At 38.2% G+C, this 19,141-nt stretch overlaps 1 protein-coding gene across 1 annotated transcript in view; it reads left to right on the forward strand.

Annotated features, from left to right (window-relative positions):
- The first annotated feature begins 530 nt into the window (after window positions 1–530).
- cfap20dc (CFAP20 domain containing) overlaps window positions 531–19,141 on the forward strand; it is a 31,831-nt gene continuing 13,220 nt past the window's right edge. Inside the window, exons 1-12 of the mRNA XM_061041700.1 lie at window positions 531–717; window positions 877–966; window positions 1,593–1,686; window positions 1,781–1,853; window positions 2,885–2,999; window positions 3,117–3,264; window positions 3,674–3,820; window positions 5,951–6,123; window positions 6,227–6,338; window positions 6,781–6,891; window positions 6,979–7,101; window positions 9,241–9,512. Of these exons, the coding sequence (XP_060897683.1) occupies window positions 697–717; window positions 877–966; window positions 1,593–1,686; window positions 1,781–1,853; window positions 2,885–2,999; window positions 3,117–3,264; window positions 3,674–3,820; window positions 5,951–6,123; window positions 6,227–6,338; window positions 6,781–6,891; window positions 6,979–7,101; window positions 9,241–9,512 (1,479 nt within the window). The 5' untranslated portion in view covers window positions 531–696. The remainder of the gene's footprint in view (window positions 718–876; window positions 967–1,592; window positions 1,687–1,780; window positions 1,854–2,884; window positions 3,000–3,116; window positions 3,265–3,673; window positions 3,821–5,950; window positions 6,124–6,226; window positions 6,339–6,780; window positions 6,892–6,978; window positions 7,102–9,240; window positions 9,513–19,141) is intronic.

Here is a 19,141-nt window from a genome sequence, read left to right on the forward strand (position 1 = left end):
CTACTAGAAATTATTTTTTTGTTCCCTTTAGGTCAAGGTAAGAGAAAAAAAAACACAATTTGCCATCAGAATGAAGAAAAACAAGAGCCTGAATAGCCTATAGGCTACTGCCCTGATTTAAGGGCCTTGGAATAAAAACTGATATTAAAAAATGTGAAGACTTTTCTTTGTAAAACCAACATGAGGCAGTTAGGCTACAATATGGAATTTTACAAGAGGCCTACATGTCAAATCAAATTTCAGACAGTAAACACAGAGGAAACGAGGGTTGACGTTTGTTTTTTCCCAAAAGGCCTATTTAAAAAGACCAAATTTAGGTGTCCAAGAGCCAAACAAAATATAATTCAACAATTTTAAATGGGCTATAATTTATAGATAGGGGATGTACTTTTTGTTAATGAATGAGTGAGGCCTACTGTAGGGCGCTAAAAGAGCAGAAGCTCACTTTGTTACAGGTTATCATAACGTTCATGGCAGCCCGTCAGATTGTTGGGAGCGTCTGGTAACCATGGTGACCTGTGTTAGCCAAAATGGTGTCCCATAACTGCTGCTTAAAAAATATCAAATGCGCTGCTTTTATGGGTAACGCTCCTTAAACTTTGTAACGACGTATGCATTTCAGTGTGTCTACCGAAATCCTTTTTTATTATCAAAGAAAGGTAAACGCGAGCGTCGACTGACGTGACGTCACGTAAAATGTTCAAGAATAATTACCAGGTAAGTTTATTATAACCGTGTTAACCTAGCTAACGCAGTATGTGCTCATCGTTAATAACACGATGCAGCATGTTGTGTCTGCTGTGAGCTTTTGCCCGGTGGTGTAACAAAAGCTGCATTAGAACAGTGAAAATTACACCACGGTGTTGTTTCTGGCAGGGTGGATCAGCGGTGGAGGTTTTCAGTGGACAGGGAAAAGACCCTGTAGCTAAATGGAAACTTAGCGGAGGACCTTCGGCCATACACAAGGTGCGTTTTTTAAAGTTGCATTATGGACTTTGTTTTGGCGATGAAACACGATGACTATTAGGTCCTACTAAAGTCAAATTTAGTTAGTCTTTAAGTAGACCTATCACTGTACAGAAAGTAAAGTAGACATCATACAGTTTAACAATTCTGAATCACCCCCCTACATGATCAATCAAGCGATGCATCAAAAACTGACCGATCATTTCCAAAGGTAACTTTCTCTATAGAAGGTCCACGTTAATATTTTTTTTAATGAATCACTGAGTAATGTTAACCTAAATCCACAGCCTTGCATCACATAGCCTATTGAAACTGTTTGTGAGATTGGTTGAGAGAGAGGGCAAATATTCACTTATGCAATAATAGAATCCCATTATCAGGGAAACACTTTGCCTTTATGTGATTATTTAAATGACTTGAACACTGCTACAAACATTTTTCATCACTCCTCATGATCAGACAGTGGATTTTTTGGTCAGAGAGCTGTTTTTGACATATTGTCATACCATCTCAAACCTCATTAAATAAAAACCTCTGCAGGAGTTGCTCTACAGAAACATGCTCCACACAAAAAACTTGGTCCCACTTAACTCTTTAAAGGACTCTTTTTTTATTTCTTTGTTTAGGAGTATGATAAAGAAGTCCGAGGATTTGTTTACTGCCTCGAAGGAAGCAGCCAGACAGTCAAGATGCAAATGCCAGAGAATGGGAAAATGTCTCGTAAGTCACATCCATACCAGAATGTATTTGTAAATGACGCTTTGTTATTCTTACATGTTCAGAGTAATTCTCTTCTTTGTCTGTTTTTTCATAGTCAGGCTTCTCCAAAGATTCTTGGTCCTTCAAGTGAATATCCCTCAGCTAAAAGATTTTTCCATAGAGCTTGTGTAAGTACTGCAAAAAGTAAAAAAAACATACTGTTATACTTTGTACAGGACATGGCAACTACCTTTGAACAGCATTTGAAAGTGTTTCAATAAGATTTCAATACATCTAGGCCTATAGTTTATAAGGCACATTTATTATTGTTTTGTTGCCAATATGGTAGCCATAGACTGTAAATTTACCCTTTTAAATATGACTCTCATTTAAGAGAACTGTTAATTATAATTCCCAGTTAAGAACATATGATAATTACAGAATCAAGGTGAATTCCCTACAGGCTACTGGGGGGAAAAAAATAAAATAAAACTAATTTATATGTGGTAGGAAAGCCTGTGGCCTGGGGAGAAACTGCATCATATTAGCAAGGATTGCTTAAAAAGCAATTTGATTAAATATTGTTGAACTATTTTTTTTATAAAGCAGGTTTTTTTTTTTATCTTGTCAGACAAAGTAAATTGGACTGCATTATATAGAAAAGGAATAGTATGCTTTGTAAAACTGAGTTTAATGTGTGGATTTCTATTTGAAGTCGTCCATTAAAAGCAGGCAAAATAATTTCACACTGTGTGTTATCAGTGTTCTAATAATCAATAAAACACAGCTTATACAACAAAGATCGTCAAAAGGCTCAGATGTCTTCATGTTTGATCACGCTTCATACAAAGTCAGAGTAGTGAATTATTCAAGTGAATGTGCTGCTGTCCAGATAAAGTATAAATTATTATTGTGTAAAACCAGGAATTATTAAAGCATCGCTAGAAAAACGTACTGTTACAATATAACATGCTCTCTATATAAAAGTTGCAATATCTTTTATTTTCCTTAAAAAATACAAAATGAATCTATGAATCTGGGGTAATAGAGTTGGTGTTGTTCTTCTTCCTGACAGCTCATTGTGTAGATAAAAGTAAAAACACCTTTGAGAAAATCAGTTAGAAACAAAGGAAAGCCTGTGGTGTTCTCACTGGTCATGACTTTTCAGTGACACCATTCATGCTCTGCATCTATATGTTCTGTTGTTTGTTACACACAGAATAACTGATTCACAGCACCTCAAAAGAAGGCTTCACTTATCAACAGTGCACAAAGAGTTGTCTGCCACTCTTTTGCATGCAAAGATACCTTTAGTAGGATTGAAACGCAATATCGTAAGTATCCACCTGGTATTTGACACTTTGCTGTAGAGCTTTGTGCTTTTTTATTATTTGTGTTCATGACAGCTGTGTCCTTGTTACTATGGAATAATATTGTTTCTATTTGTGCAGTGGTCTACTTTGTGCATCGACCTCATATCATACTCGGATGAACTGTTCAAAGGATTTTTGGCACTGGATGGAATCACTTTGTTCGCTACCTGTAAAGTCCGCAGAATCCTCACGATCAAACCGGAGCCCTCAGGAGTTTCATATGATGGTAATGAAGTTTATCACCTAGTTTATCAGATTACCTCGAATCCCCTCAGTGGTTTGTAAAAGATAACATATGAGTAGATTTTGGTATTAGTTAATACATTTCATGAATTTGTTATCGTGTCTCTCTAGAAAAAAAGTTTGCTCTTTTCTGTAATAGATGGCTTAGAGCTTATTGGTGTTTTTCTTGAGTTAAACTCACATAAATCTCTGCAGTAGAGCTGCACTCGGTGCTGGCTACTTAGTTCACATCTACACACCTGCCAGTAAATACAGTTTTTACTTCTGTATCTTTCTATGTATCAAAGTTGAACCTTTAATGGGTGATGTGACATCTAATGATTTTTTTTTTTTTGGTTTATTCTATAATCAGGATGAATCAGAGATTGTTTATGTTGTTTGGTTTTATCTAGATATTTCCCTCAGTGGTTCTGCTCTGATGGACTTGATACCTCGTGGGTGCCACTTCCCACTAGGTGTCAGCCATGTGACTCAGGTGCTCAACATGCAGAGTTTACAGAAGGCAGCTGAGAGGGCTGGACCGTTGAGCTCTGACTGTGGTAGGTAAGAGCAAACCACATTAATGTCAAATGATTTATAAACTAAGTACATTTACTCAACCACTGTCCATTATCACAATTTGTAGGGTACTTGTGGGTACTTTTCAATTACTACATTTATCTAATAGATTTTGTAACTTGTTATTTTACCAAATCATATTTTTCATAATAATATAAGAATAAGATACCAAGCAGTATATGAAACAGTTATGATATCCCCACCTTTACCAGCTTAAAAGTAAAGTCATACTTACAAATTAATGCCTCCATAGTTATAACCCAATAAGAAGACATACTTGATTCTGGGCATTATTCACTATAGTATACGTTTGACTTTAAAAAAACTTTAACTTTAATACTCAAACTGTAATTGTGGTTTTGACTAGGCTTATTTCCAATTTATTCAAAACTTGATACAAGTACAGCTCTCAAGAGTCCCTTATGTGTTATAAAATGTCAATGCCCCCACACCCATAGCTAGGTCAAGAAATGAGGACGGGAATTCCTACATTTCCAAATTAATTCTCCTGATTAAAAGGCATCCAAAAGCTTTGGGTTGTATTGAGACGCATGCAACTTAGCCCTCATTGCAAAAATCAGAGCCCTTCAGCACATAACTAGTCGTGGCTGTATGGGTGATAATCTCCCTGAAAGTCCTCCCAGGAGAGAGTGCAAACTAAAACAGCATCATCTTTATATTGGAAAGAGATATTAAAACTTCATATGTGAGTTTTTTATTGAGATGGTCTCATTTTCTTTAGTCCATTTAGTGAATATCTTCTAAAATTGCACAATGTGTAGTTTGTAGAGTAATTTAAAGTACACAATGAATTTACAACACAAGCTATCAGCCACAATCTACAAATGAAAAGCAGAAAATACACAGAGAATCATCAAAATGATGTCATATGGAGAAATTGCGATATAAGAAGAGACGTGGATGACAATCGATTTGTTTTCCCCGTATGAAATTCCCATGGTTCTCATCTCTGTGTTCATTTGCACCTCACCTGTTCTCAGTGAGCTGCAATTATCTCCTCATATAAAAAGACATGCACCAGTAATCCAGCTCCGCCGCCTCTGTGGCCTTTTTATCAGCACTTATTTATTTGTTCTGACAGCTGTCGAAGTCGTGTTGAGTCAACCGGCAATGCCCAAAGAAGAGAGCAGCAAGCTCACACAAGAAATGGCTTTTCATAATTAGCATCTGCATTATTAGCATAACAGTCCTAATCATAATTAAACCGATTGCTATTAAAGTAGGCATATCATTTCACTGTGACAAAGTTGCTCGGTGAATGTTGTGGCTTCAGTGCCCAATCTGTCAGAAACTGTTAAAAGTAAGCAGGTAGTTTTTGTCGAGCAGCAACAAACAAACCGTCATTAGCTCTTACACCACAGATGTTTGTTTTTTTCTCGAGGTCAGAACATTTTTACGGATGAAAAATCACTCCTTGAGATATTTATCCGAGAATCAGCTTTCTTTTAGGTGTAGTATCTTTCCCTCATCATTTTCATGTGTAAGTGTAAATAATAAATGTACTCACCTTCAAACCTGGTTCATAAGCTGAGCTGTGAATCTGCTGCATGAAAGGAGGGAGATGTTTTCTTCTTCTGCGCCCTCTGCTCGGTCTGTATAATCCTGACCATCCTTTTTGTTTTATAGAACCTAAGTGTGCTCTGTGCTCTGATGGGGATCAGACCAGTGAGCACTAGTTGAGGTATAGTCCTGAAGAGCCCTGGCATGGATACAGCAGGGTCAGGTCATGACCTTATCATAACTCCAACCTAACCCCATACAATTCAATAAGTTCAGTCTCAATGCAACCTCTCATTTCCATTGTGTGAAAAGTAAAAGCTGTGATCTGTGTTTAGGTTGTTTATTCAGCAGCTGGACTTAAGGTAAACAGGTGTTTATAGCACCCCCTGTTGGTAGACTTTGTACTTTAGGTCTTTTAAGTCTTTCCAGCTTACTTCATAAAACAACAACCTGATTTTTTAAAGAAAAATAAAAGTGAATTTGAATAAGAATAGTGTCAGTTGTTTTATTTGAAAAAAATGACCAAAGATGTAAGACGATCTTGAGTGAAGCCAAATCTTATCTAAACAACAATTGGACTTTCATTGCAGGTTCTGATCAGTCGGGCATTCCCAGAACACCCAGTAACAGAAGGAAAAAACCCAAGGGTGTTTCACACACAGCAACCGGTTCCAGGGTAACAGGTCCACAATCTCGAACTGTGATGAAGAGCAGTCCTGCCACAAACGGAACTGATACATGCTCTCTCTTTGTCTCAAATACGGTAAACTCAAATATCTAATAACAACACATATAACTCGGCTTAATTTGGACTATCTTGTCAAGTTATAAATGTGTACAAACATTTATTTTCCTTTTCCCTGCAGCGGTCCTCATCCAGTAGAATGAACCAAAAAGTTTCTGCAGAGTGTCAGAGCCCTGCCAGCCTGAGTGAAAAATTATCACAAGGAGAACCAAGGTCACAAATTCTGCTTGAGGGTAAAATTCTGTTAAAAAGTTCTTAATGCTGTTTCATCAAGTCTGCATGGTTTCTACACATAAATGTGCCCTCAGCATCCAGATATCATATCAAACAATTTCTATCACTTTTTTTTTTATTGCAACTGACTTACTTTAATGACAAGCGTTGAGTTTATTATGAATAGGCTAGCCTTGCTGACCATCTTCTGGTTTTCAAATATGAAATTAGAAAAAATGTTATCCAGCTTAATCCAACTGAATGTATTGTAGTTTGATGTGTTTTCTCCGCACTGAATGAATGTGAGAAGCATAGTTCGTAAAATGCCTTCATTCATTAACAGCGATCTTCACTGTGCATAATCAGTTTGCAGATATGCTCCTGGCAAGCTTAAATAACATTTTTGTTTGACGGTTTTGTATGACAAAGTGTTCTTTGTAATGTTGAAAGTACTTAATGCAGGAACACCTGGCAGTTTGCAGCCACATCCACCAAATGACAAAGTGTTTGACAAGCTGGGATCGAAAAAGCTGCGGGTCTACAGTACTGGAAAAGAGAAGCCAGCGACATCTGGTAAACTGTGTGCACTGCTGGTTACACTCTGAGATTATGGTTTGGTGAAAGGTTTGATATGGTAAAGCATTTCATTCTGGTTTACAGCTCCTCCAGATGTGGTGCCTAGAATGACAAATAAAACCAGAGAACCGTGCACCCCTCCGACCAGAAGGCATGAGAGCAGGCAACCTGGGAGCCAAACAGAAAAGCCTGAGGACCCTTCAGCAGGTGAGCCTGAGCAGGACAGCAGGACGCATCAGCACTTTCTGACTGAGTGATGGTGTTTAAAGTGTACAAAGACAGCCGGGGATAGAACAAAAGAGAAAAAATATGCATTTTGAGTGGTGTTGACATCTACTTTGCATGCTCTGATTTTACCAAGTAGCTGTTTTATACTTTAGAAAAACACATCTTCAAAATAGTGCATGAATTTTAACAAGCCTCATTCAATACCGCGCACACCATGGCTTTTGTTCCCTTTCTTTGATTTTTTGCATAACCCACGTCAGGGATATTTGCAGGATTTTTGTAGGAGAACTCTCTACTAAAATTTACAAGATCTTTCACCACCACCACAGACACGCACACACACACACACACACACACACACACACACACACACACACCTACTGCAGCACGGTCTTCACTAAATGAGTGCTCGTGTTCTGAATGCTCATTTCTGGATGTTTCTTCATAGCAATAAGCGTCTTTGCTGCAGTCCTGCCCTTAGACAGAAAGTAGTCAGTTCATTAATGGTAATGTGGCACATTAAATAAAAGTCAGAGGGACATCTCCTGGGCCAAGGGTTTGCCACACAGTGGGCAATTAGAGAAAGTCATTATACTGTCGAGAGGTTCAGATGTGCTCACTCATTCAGATAGAGGTGCCTCTTACTCTTGGCTCAGACCTATTCAGGAAGTGAAAGGTTGAGTTGTCCCTGCTAGCACACATGAATGAATTGAAACTTTCATTTGTGATAAAAAAAAAAAGGATACCTTATATTCAGGATATTGTAACACTTCTGTAGAATGTTGTCTTTCTATTTAAAATAAAGCTGAAAATCAAATGATGGATGCAGTGTAGGAACAGTATTTGCTTGAAAATTAGCATTCTAAAGCAGTCAGCGTTTTTGTTGCCCCTGAGCCGATGATGGCCATATCTGGAGGTATTATGTTTGCATTTTGTCCATCTGCCCGTTTATCCGTCCGCCTGTCAATCCATCTGTTCTATTCTTGTGAACGTGATGAATCAGGAACACCTTGAGATAACTTTTTGGACTCAAGGATGAACTGATTAAAAGTTATGTGGGCAAAAAATCTACGTCACTGTGATATCTGAAAAAAAAATTTTTTAAAGTTTTAAACCATACCATAAAAACTAAAGTTAGCTTAATGTGACACATTTCACACTTAGTCTTAGACGATAAAGTTATGTAGAGATTTTAAAATCCAAAAATTCAAGTTCAATTTCAGTATCATCACCACTACTCAGAAAAAGAAGATGAGAAGGCACTTTTACACATTTTCATTGTACTCAGAAGCACTAGCACAACTGTGATTTTAAAACTCTTCTTTGCTGCTTGTTATTTGGCGACTTCGTGAAGCATCCTCCAGCATTCCAGCAAAATCCATTCTCCAATAATCATCTTATGTCATTGCAACAATTTTGTCTCAAACCAGAAAAATATTTTTTTTGTGTTGATGTTATGGCTGTTACATCCCTTTTTTTGCCATGAGCTGAGTACGTGTAAACAATAACAATTTGACTCCCTTTTTTCTCTCTCTCAATGAACCTAGACATCTGCAACTAGACTCCTTGTTTGAAACATACAAACCCCAGGGGGGGTGATTCTAGTTTCATAGAGAGCTTTCATTTCATGATTGACAATTCTGCAGCAAAGTGGTGTTGTTACTACTGATGATTATTTTTATACTGCTATGTTGTCATAAAGGTAAAAGCAAAGCAGAGCAATTACCATAAACCTACAAAAATGTCAGCGCAGGAATAATTTATGTTGACGTTTGGTAAGTGATGGAGTTCATTACAACTTTGCATATTGTTATTGTGCATGTTTATAGGCATATAATCAAATAAGCATAAATTAAATTAGCCACCTGATGTAACAATTAAAAATGATTTTCTGCTCAATGTTATTAGATTTACTATTATTGTTCATGATTCAGTCTTTTTGGTTTTCAATCAAATCTCTATTCTCATATTATGTATGTTTTACACTCACAGCCGCAAATTATAATTTTTATATACAAGTGCAACAGTGTATGTTTACTAAGAGATAACTAACTCGTGCTTAAGTTACAGCTGTCCTGCTTGTGTTTTGATTTTCCTTTTTTTGTTCTTATTTTTTAGAGCCAGCAGTCTCTGTCTCCTGTTCAATTCGACCAGGTTTGTCTGGTGACCTGCAGGTCTGTAGCAGCTGGGAGAGTAATGAGGGGTCCGAGCCCGAGCTCACTCTGCAAGAGGTGTTCACTTTCTTATCCCAGCCACATTCACCCAAACGGGGGCAAGGCCAGGGCGACCAGGAGAGGCTGGAGATGGGATATGAGCAGGTTCAGAGCAGAAGTAGGAGGCAGTATGAGGCCCAGCCTGAAGATGACTTCATCGGCAGTGAGAGTGATGAGGTATGTCTGGTTTCAGGGACAGATACATGTACACTGTTCACAAAGGAGAAATCCTGCCTGCATATTATCCCATATGCTCTGTAAAGCGTCTCGAGATAACACCTGTTATGAATTTGCACTATACAAATAATGATTGATTAATAAATATAAAATCTAAATTTAAAGTTAGTCAGATTGCTCCGACAAAAGATATAATTCTCCAACACGATTGCCCATCTGATATGTAAAGGGAAACTTATTTTACATAACATACACAAATACTCAAAGACCAGATTACAAAGATAAGTTCTCCATTTAAGGATTTTTTTTAATCGTCAGTCTAAAAATTTGTGGTATGTTTTGGATTTGGAGTGGGATTGTTCATGTTGCACATTTCTTGGTATGCGAGATACTTAAACTTCAAGGTCAATGGGTTTTTAATCACCACATCATTTGTAAATGTTGGATTCTGGTGCTTATAAGAAAAGATAATGGATTTGCTTTATGCTGAGCAGGGGAAATAAGCACATGAAAAACCACAAGAAAAATGAGATCATCTTCAAAGAAATGCTAATAGCTCTAACTTATTTAAAACTTTAAAATAAGAACTCAATTTTATTGTACAGCTGGTTAGTTAAGCTTGAATATTTTCTTTTGGGATTACAGTAATGTATTCTTTGCACCAGGCTGAATACAAAATCCACTTTGAAACAATTTGAAACAAAAAATAATGAAAAACAGGTGCTGGTAAAGTGTCTGAATGCATGTGTCAGACCGATGCTTGAATGTGTGTATTTCCTTTTTTCAATTTCTTCCTGATAGTTCCTGTGAGGTGTGGGACACATGCCACACATAAAGAATGTGAGACTGCCAGTATATTTCCACTTTATATACAAACTGACTCAAACTGGCCCTTAACAGCAAATGTCAGATTTTGGAATCAGTCAATCTCAATGCTGAATATTTTCCATCAACATTCCCGCATGTGGCGATATACATGTAGAGAAAACTCAAATAAGGGTGGTCTGGTTTGATATATAACAGCGTCTGTTTCAAGGAAATGTATTCTCTCTGTGACCTTTGTAAACTGCAGTAATGGTCTCTGTCTTCTTAGTCCAGAGATAACTCTTTTCTTAAGGTTGTTATTTCCTGTTTTTGTTTTGGAGAGTGATTTGATGTCCCTGTTCACATTTTGTCAAAAGTAGAAAACATTTTCAGTTTCCTTGACTTGAACATTGTTTACGAGCCAATCATAGCTTATAAGGAAAGAGTAGCATGGACACGTGACAAGTATATTATACTGTGGAGCTTGGACACCCAGATTGAGATACCACTGGCATGTCTAAAATGTTTACTTGGATAGTTAGCATGTTGCCAATGAGATCACTAGAGCCAATGAGATCACTATAGACATAGATTTGAAGTCCCCCTTCACATTCTAGAGCACACATGAAGCTTGACAAAGAGTGTCTTTCCTTTGAAGTAAACTGAAAACAATTAGGAGTAGGATGAAGATAAAAAGCATCCACATTTTTTTTTTTTAATCATTTAAAAATGAATTACCGGTAACACCCAGATATGTCTGAAAGGGTGTATAAAGGATTATGTCTTCAAATGAACACATTAAAATCAGCGACATCCACTTGATATGAACTGGAGGATGAAGAAAAATGTAACGTCATTCTGTGAGAGAAGATCAAGAGTAAGCAATATAAGGCAGAGTAATGCACTTTATTTCGAAGCAATCAGCCTTTAAAAGGGCATTTTTTATTTTTGCTGCCATACAACCTTTAACTTTTCTGAGAGGTGATTATTTTGAAAATCACCGTTCTTCATGGTAGAAAATGAGAGAGCCAAATCTATAATCCAAAGAAGACACAAAGGCCAAAGTTGCTACTGTTGAGGAAATTATTAATACTTCTACTCCTCAAGATAACAACTAAGCTCAAAAGTTACCAAAGCTCTTTATATAAATCCCACTACAAGAGTCTAGACTATGCTGAAATGTTTATATTTTTATGAAGGCTGATGAAGAAACCCTATAGGTGGTGGAACTCAACACTATGTATTGCCTCAGATATGACAGAACATAATATTCACAGGTATTGTTCCTTGTATATTGAAATGATAAAAGTTGACAGAAATTGGTGGAAAATGTTGGTCTGAAGACTCTCTGTTGAGTGTTTGACCTCGTCAGCGCTGTGGAACACTTTGTGTTAGTGGTTGACTGTTTTTCATGCAGGTACACAGTAAAAGAAATGCAATCATGATACACCCTCCTGTAACTGTTCCACTGATGAGCCATGATGGGGAGCAAAACTCAGGAAAGGGCTAGGAAGAAGAAGTGTCAGAAATTGCACTCTGATGTATCAATGTTGGATTTTAGATATGTTTTTTACGAGTGAAAAATGCCACACATTTATTAGACCTTGAGGACTCAACCATTGTGTTTTGGTTAGTAACTCTGTGAAAGAAACGGTTTTGTTTAAAATTCCAAAGAGCAGGCAAACTTATTTCCAGTTTTTCTCAAAAATGTGTTAGGCTATTGACACCAGACCTCTGCTGGATCACTGAATAGTTTTCCAATGCTACTCCTCACCATCACTGAGTCAGTTCGATTTCCAACAAAATAAAAGTGTTCTTGTTTAATAGCGATGCGTATTAAAGCTGCGGGTATTGTCAAAAACCTTACAATTCGATTTTGTTTCTGTTGGTCGTGATTTGATATTGATTCGATACTGATCAATATGCCCTTGATATTGATATCGATATGTACTGAATACTCTCATAATTCAGTACAGTACCTTCTGGTATTTGTTCAATCATTTTATTTGTGCATTGTTTGTTTAGGTTTAGAACAAACTGACTCCCAAATGTATTTTAACGTTACATTATTCTGCAACAAACAAAGAATAAAACATGAAAGTACTGTGTGCTCTGAAGTGCACATCTGTGTCTGAGCTCAATTTACAGCACAAAAGTAATAAACATGACTGTGCTGTAATTACAGGAAAAAAGTAAAGTGCATTAAACACAAATCTTTCCTCTTATTTTGACTGCTTTTTTAAACATACTATAATTAGGTTTGAAACATGCCTTAGTTTTTGAGAGCACAATAATTGAATTCAGGATTTTCTGAATCGACGTTGCATTGAGAAAAAATATATTGCAATGAGTTAATGAATCGATAGTTTTACTCAGCCCTTATGAGTATTTGTTATTTTGTTTCATTTAATTAATAATGTATTAACTTCAGTCCAGGAGCAGGACCACACAACATTTTCCACACCATACAAGCCTACTTAAAGTCATCCCACTCCGCTCTGTTGGTCTTAGTAGACACACAGAGACTGTGCATCAGGCTTAAACACTCAATTGAATCCTTAAAAATGCTAAATTAAATGTAATACTCACCATGGATCCCGAAATTCAGTTGCATCACAAGACCTCTATCACCATCTGTCTGCAACTGGTTATCACCTACCCCCACAACAGCATGTATGTACCCAGCCTAGCGTTACAGCAGAGCCGATTGCGGTCTGTGGTCTGGGTATCACAGCCCTGCCCCCACATTTAAACTCCCCAAATGAATATGCAACGGGCATTGACACAGATCCTGGAACCAACCCTATCCTCACTACTCAGTACAGTGGGGCGGTTGTGGCTCAGTTGGTAGAGTCAGTCGTCTCTTAACCTTAAGGTTGGGGGTTGGATCCCCAGCTCCTTCACCCACATGTCTGATATGCCCTTTACCCCAAGTCGCTCCCGCTGCTTCGTTGGTGGCGTATGAATGTGTGTGAATGGGATTTGTTACTTCTGATCGTTACTTTACATAGCAACTTCTGCCATCAGGGTGTAAATGGGTAGGTGTGACGTCGATGTTGAGTTGTCAGAAGTCCAGAAAGCGCTATACAAGCTCAACTCCATTTACCATTTAACATCCATTTACAGAAGCTGGCTACCCATCATGGCAGGGTGTGCCAACTCCACATTCTCATCATACAGTCTGACATCAGACACTGGTCGCCTCCGACAATCCCTGAAACGACATGCCATTCCTCTGCAACGACTATAAAGCAAGGCTATATCATCTCTACTCACCCTACATAAACATACAAGCAGCAGCAGAGCATCTAGCGCTTTCTTTTTTCCTACCAGAGCCAACCAATGCCGAAGAAATCCGGCATGTAGTCACTGTGCCGCTACTACAGCCACTTCCTCTAAAATCACAAAATCCCTTGGACAGGCACATACATCCTGGCATCTCATCATCCCTTCCTCTTTTTTTCCTTTGGTTATTTACATCAACTTGACTCCAGCTCCTACTTCTCTCATGGCCAACTCTTCAGCTCCTCAAGGAGCCCCAGCACAAATTAATCAAGTCGGCTATCCTCAACCTCCCCCTATTCCTCCTTATCTTTCCTTTTAAACCCATACCCATCCTCACTTCCTGCCTTGCCCATCACCCAAATCTATTTTCTCATTCTGTCAATATACACTCTAGCCACAGCAACACCACCTATCCTGATCCATTAATTGCCCCTCTACTGTCTCACTAGCCTTGCCCCTGCAAATTCTCTCTTGTAATTACGTGGACTTAACCCAGCTACTCCAGCCATCCTTTATTGACAATAGCCAGCTTAGAAGGGTAAAAACCAGTTTCGGTTCATTGCAGCGCCGTCACCCATTTTCTTTAAAGTCTAAGGACCTAACTGCAGCAGAATTTGCTCCAGGACTTGCACTGTACCGTGACACTATCTGTTCTGCCTTTCCTGTATGTAGGTCTGAGCTGGAAGATATCCTTCCATTGTACTTGACAATGCTTTAAGTTTCAGGGGAATATGTTCCTATAGCTATTACGTTAAGTTTGCTAACCAGGCAGCTGTTTAATGAGGGTACTTACTGGCGAGCCTTTGAGTACCAACTGTACTGTTGATTCTTGCAGCCCATACAACCTTCTATCTTGTGAGTTATGTGGAGCCCCCTCCCACCATGCCGCAGCATGCTTTGTCGGCGCTCTTCCACTCCGCACACGCCCATCTTGCTCACCCAACACCCCATTCATCAACCATCTATAACCTGTAGCACCTTCACCTCCAATTATTCCCAGGCCCTTAGCTATACGCCCCACTGTCAACGTCCCCATGCCCAAGGGAGAGCACAAAAGAGGAAGGCCAATTCTCTATCAAGTAGGCAGGAGGGTGTGTAAAAATTTGAACCACTTTGTTCATGAGGTGCTCATGCCAGGAGCAGCTCCCCGGAGGGCTTTTTTTAAAATGTCTTTATTAAAGAGATATAGGACAGTGGATACAGTCAGAAATCTGGGACAGAGAGAGTGGGGAAGTTGCGAAAAAGAAGCCACAGGTCGGACTTGAACCTGCATCCTCTTTTGTGACTTGTGACATGTAGCTTGTTTCTTTATCAATCAATCAATCAGTCATGGAGGGTTTTATCTTTCCAGGTGCAATATTTTTATTAACTTCTAGATATTGTCTGTCAGAAATGTTAGAAAAGGTATTGAAAGTCATTTAATATCACAACATGATAACGGATTGGCAATGAAGTTAGTCCTTACATGCAGCATTAGCACCATCACCTTGTCTGTCGGGTTTAGGAAATGTCAAAAAATGAAAGTTTCATGGGGCTGATTCAAAGAGATCTGGTGATCTGCCAACATTATATAGCCAGATTTCAGCTAATAGCATTCAAGCTAGGTTAAAGGAAGTGTGACAAGTTCAAGATGAAACATGACTTGGTAAGCAATCAAATATTTAGCAGTTACCTTTGTAAAGTTTATGGGGGTGGCCCTGCCTGAACATTGCAAAGAGTTGGTAACAGATGAGCTGAATTGATGGCTGAGCAGAGGTAATCAGTCTATTTCTATTACCTATCAAGGCAGGAATTGAGAGATCTATTGGCACACAGGGGAACTTAAAGTCACCAGTAAAGGTAGATGCAGAGTAGAGGGGTTATTTAACTTCAGTGGTGTGTGTGTGTGTGTGTGTGTGTGTGTGTGTGTGTGTGTGTGTGTGTGTGTGTGTGTGTGTGTGTGTGTGTGTGTGTGTTGGGGGGTATGACTGGGCATGGGGGAGAGCAGAATGGGGTTTTGGGAAGGTGAAGAAAGTGAGTTCTCACAGGAAGCAGTTGGCATGTGGGTGGACACTGATTCCTCCTGTCATTGGCAGAGGGAGCAGATGGGGGACTCGGGGAGTAAAACAGATTAGAGATGAACAGTTTGAGGCAAGTTCCATCTGCTCTCAAATGGTGTCTGGTGGCCCCAGAAAAAGTTTAAATTGTCAATATAGTATATGTTTATGGAGGGTACATGCATCTCAAATCTCATGGCCCTGGTATCTGACTGTCATTCGTCTCTTTATCTCATAGGGCAAGGATTCATTATAGACTCTGCTCTTAGAGAGTAACAGAGATGACTTCTACTTCTGAATGTTTTCCTAGCAAGCGATCTTACTTTTTGTCTTTCAGTGTGGTGGTGTTATTTATCTGCGAGGCAGCATTATCTTGTTTTCTAGTGTTCTGAGTCCAGGATAAAGTGGTTTTATGAAAACAGTCCATTTACCTCTCTTTTCAGCTCTAATTGCTGGATCTTAGTTTTAGACAATTATCAAGAGAAATGTGTGGAAATTGCCCATCGTGAAGGAAAGCATCTTGCTAAGTAGCACAGATTATTCTGTCCCCTTGGTTCAGTAAAGTAAAAGTGACACAGCAAAACACTTGTGCTGTTTGTTAGTAGCTTGCATAGATCTGAAGAGGGGATAAAGTGAAAGACAAAAAATATTCCTAGCCCTCTGTGTCTTAGTGATTTCTAAAAAAAAACTCCCTCTATAAATGTTGGTTTAAAGATATATCAGGGACAGAATGTAAGCTAAACAGAGAGCAAGCAGCACAGCATCTTTGACAGCCTGTAGATGAGTGAACAAAAACAAAATATGTACTGCATGTAAATAAAAAATATATATTTAATCAATAAATGAAGAATGTTTTCCCATGACAAAAACTGCATTGTAACTACGAAGGTGTTATAAATGACAAACATATTGACTGACCATTCTTGTCAACCCTACAATGCTGAGGATACTAGCTTTTCGTCCCATTACAGCTTTCACAGTCTATAAGAAACTTTTTTTTTTTACATCTTAGCAATGCTTTAAACTTTAGCCTGCTATCCCTCATATTTTACCACCCTGCTGTTATATTGATATTGAAGAGTAGCCCTCTGATACAAGTTGGCCTGATTTTGATTTTCATTCATTTGTTGCAGGTTGCTTATTTCTTAACAGAGAGCAATATCATGTTTCAAGGTGTTGCATCAGGTTCATGCAATTCTTTGAACTAACATTTGTTCTCAAACATAGAGAAATATTAAAGCTAAACAAAGTAATTATTTTCAGTTGATGAACTATTTAAAAAAGGTTTGAGAAACAATAACAACAGGGCAACAATTTTTCAAATTAGATATTGAAGACAGTTGAGATGTTTTAATGAAATATTAACAGAAAGAATACATTGTGCAGTAGCATAGCATAACACACACGGGATCAAATGCTAGAAAAGCATTGTGTTACTGCGTGCCCTTAACACACAGGCTAGCACAGAGGCTTTTACACTCACTCACTCACTCACTCACTTACACACACACACACACTCACTCGCACACTCACTCGCTTGCTCACTCACTCACTCACTCACTCACCCACCTACTTACTCACTCACTCACTCACTCACTCACTCACTCACTCACTCACTCACTCACTCATTCACTCGCACAAACAAACATACACTGACAGCCACATAGATATAAGATCTATCAATAATATATGTAGGTCATAGTTTACTGTATTCACTTTCACTTTCAATAAGGATAAAAACAAAGAGAAAACAAAAAAACTAATAACATATGGAGTGGATGAGCTGGAATCCCTTAGGGGCTTATAATAATCTTTGAACCCTGAAAAAGCTCAAAGATAAAAGAAAACATCGCAAATAGAGACAGCCAACAAAAGCAATAAAGATCAGCGAGGCTTTCAGCTCGAAGGGAAGTTACAACAATTAATTCATGAGAAACAATGTCTATATTTTTTGGAGTTAATCCAACGGAGTTAATGGAGTAAATAGGTTTTGAAGAGAGTCCCGATTGTTTCCCTGTGTATTTCATTGAGAATTGTGATATTTGGGAAGACATCATAAAACAGTGTCTTTTCATGAGCTGCATTTTGTGTGAATTGAATTGAAATCAAAATATATCTATTTTTAACCAAACGGTCTGCTTGAATTGTGGCTCTGAGGGGTTTTTGTTCCTTGTGTTTCATGTGTATAAAGGCAGCAATAACCAGCATGCTTAAGGTGGGAAGCTAAAATGCTGTTACAAGGTTTCACTGATGTGTCACAGGTTATAAATGGATTAACGTATTAATCTGCTAATCATGGTAATCTAGTCACTTCTTGATTAATCAGCAACTAAAAAGACAATCTATCATGAAAATCAAGCAGTAAGGTCTAGACCGATACTTTTTAGTGACATGTCTGGAGATGACATTTGTTATGAATTGGCGCTAAAAAAGTTAAGACAAATTGTTTGTTTTATTTACATCGTGCCATATTTAAAAGTAAAAGGTTGTACATTATCATCCATTAGACAACAACTAACATCAGCATTAAACTAATTCCCAGAAAACATATCTTTACCTGAATAAACATGTTAGTTAAGACTCTATGCCTTTACTATCTAGTACTAAAAAACACACTCAAATGGTTATTTTAGCCATTAGCAACTTCTTAACTAACAGTTATATCAGCTAGTAAGAGCCTGAATGCTAACTTTGACTTTGTCTGATCAATGTTCTCTGTAGCATTTTCACCCTCCATTGTCTATTCAGTTCGTATTTGTTCGCTCGTATTTCAAGGTACAACGATATATTTGAGAACTCATTAGGAAGCTAACTGAAAATAGCATTTAACTCAATCTCTGTTGTTATTTGCTAAGAATTAATTGAAGCACAAACATGATTTGTCATTTAACCTAAGTTTATACAACGCTACACTTTGCATTGCAGTACTACACTATAGCCCTATGCAGACTGCTGTTCCAAGGCGTGATATTTACGTCCCTACCACTTTTTGCCTTCAGTCTTAATGTTGTGGAGGCGTAATGGGGGGACAAAGTGATCCCCCTCCTTCGGAGGTAGCAACAGAGGAGTTACAGAGGCGAGACAGTATCAGTGGAGCCAGCAGGGGAGAGTAGCGCTGTGTTTGTGCATGGCTGACTCCCGCTGTGCCTTTCTACCGCAAACGCCGAAAACCCATTGTGAATTCACAGACCGGGAAAAGAATGTTATGCCATCGCAGATTAAATATGAATGTACGAAGACATAATGACAATTGAGATTATTAACAGCGCTTTTCCAGAAAAGCAGTCTAAAAGGGCTTTTAGTAACATTTGAGCCTCCACTGTGAGCATGATGTCAGAAAAAAATGGCTGCTGAGAAAATATTGTCAATTAATTCCAACTGTGACTCAGCTTCACTGCAGAAGATTAAAAAAAAAAAGACAAAACCATTTCCAAATTCTTTAGCATCATCATGCTGGAGAAGTATTAGAGCAAACATGCTTAGTTTGCTCTTATACAGTCAAAC

The sequence above is a fragment of the Labrus mixtus genome, chromosome 7 (genome assembly GCF_963584025.1).
Source record: "Labrus mixtus chromosome 7, fLabMix1.1, whole genome shotgun sequence".
In the NCBI taxonomy this organism is placed as follows: domain Eukaryota; kingdom Metazoa; phylum Chordata; class Actinopteri; order Labriformes; family Labridae; genus Labrus; species Labrus mixtus.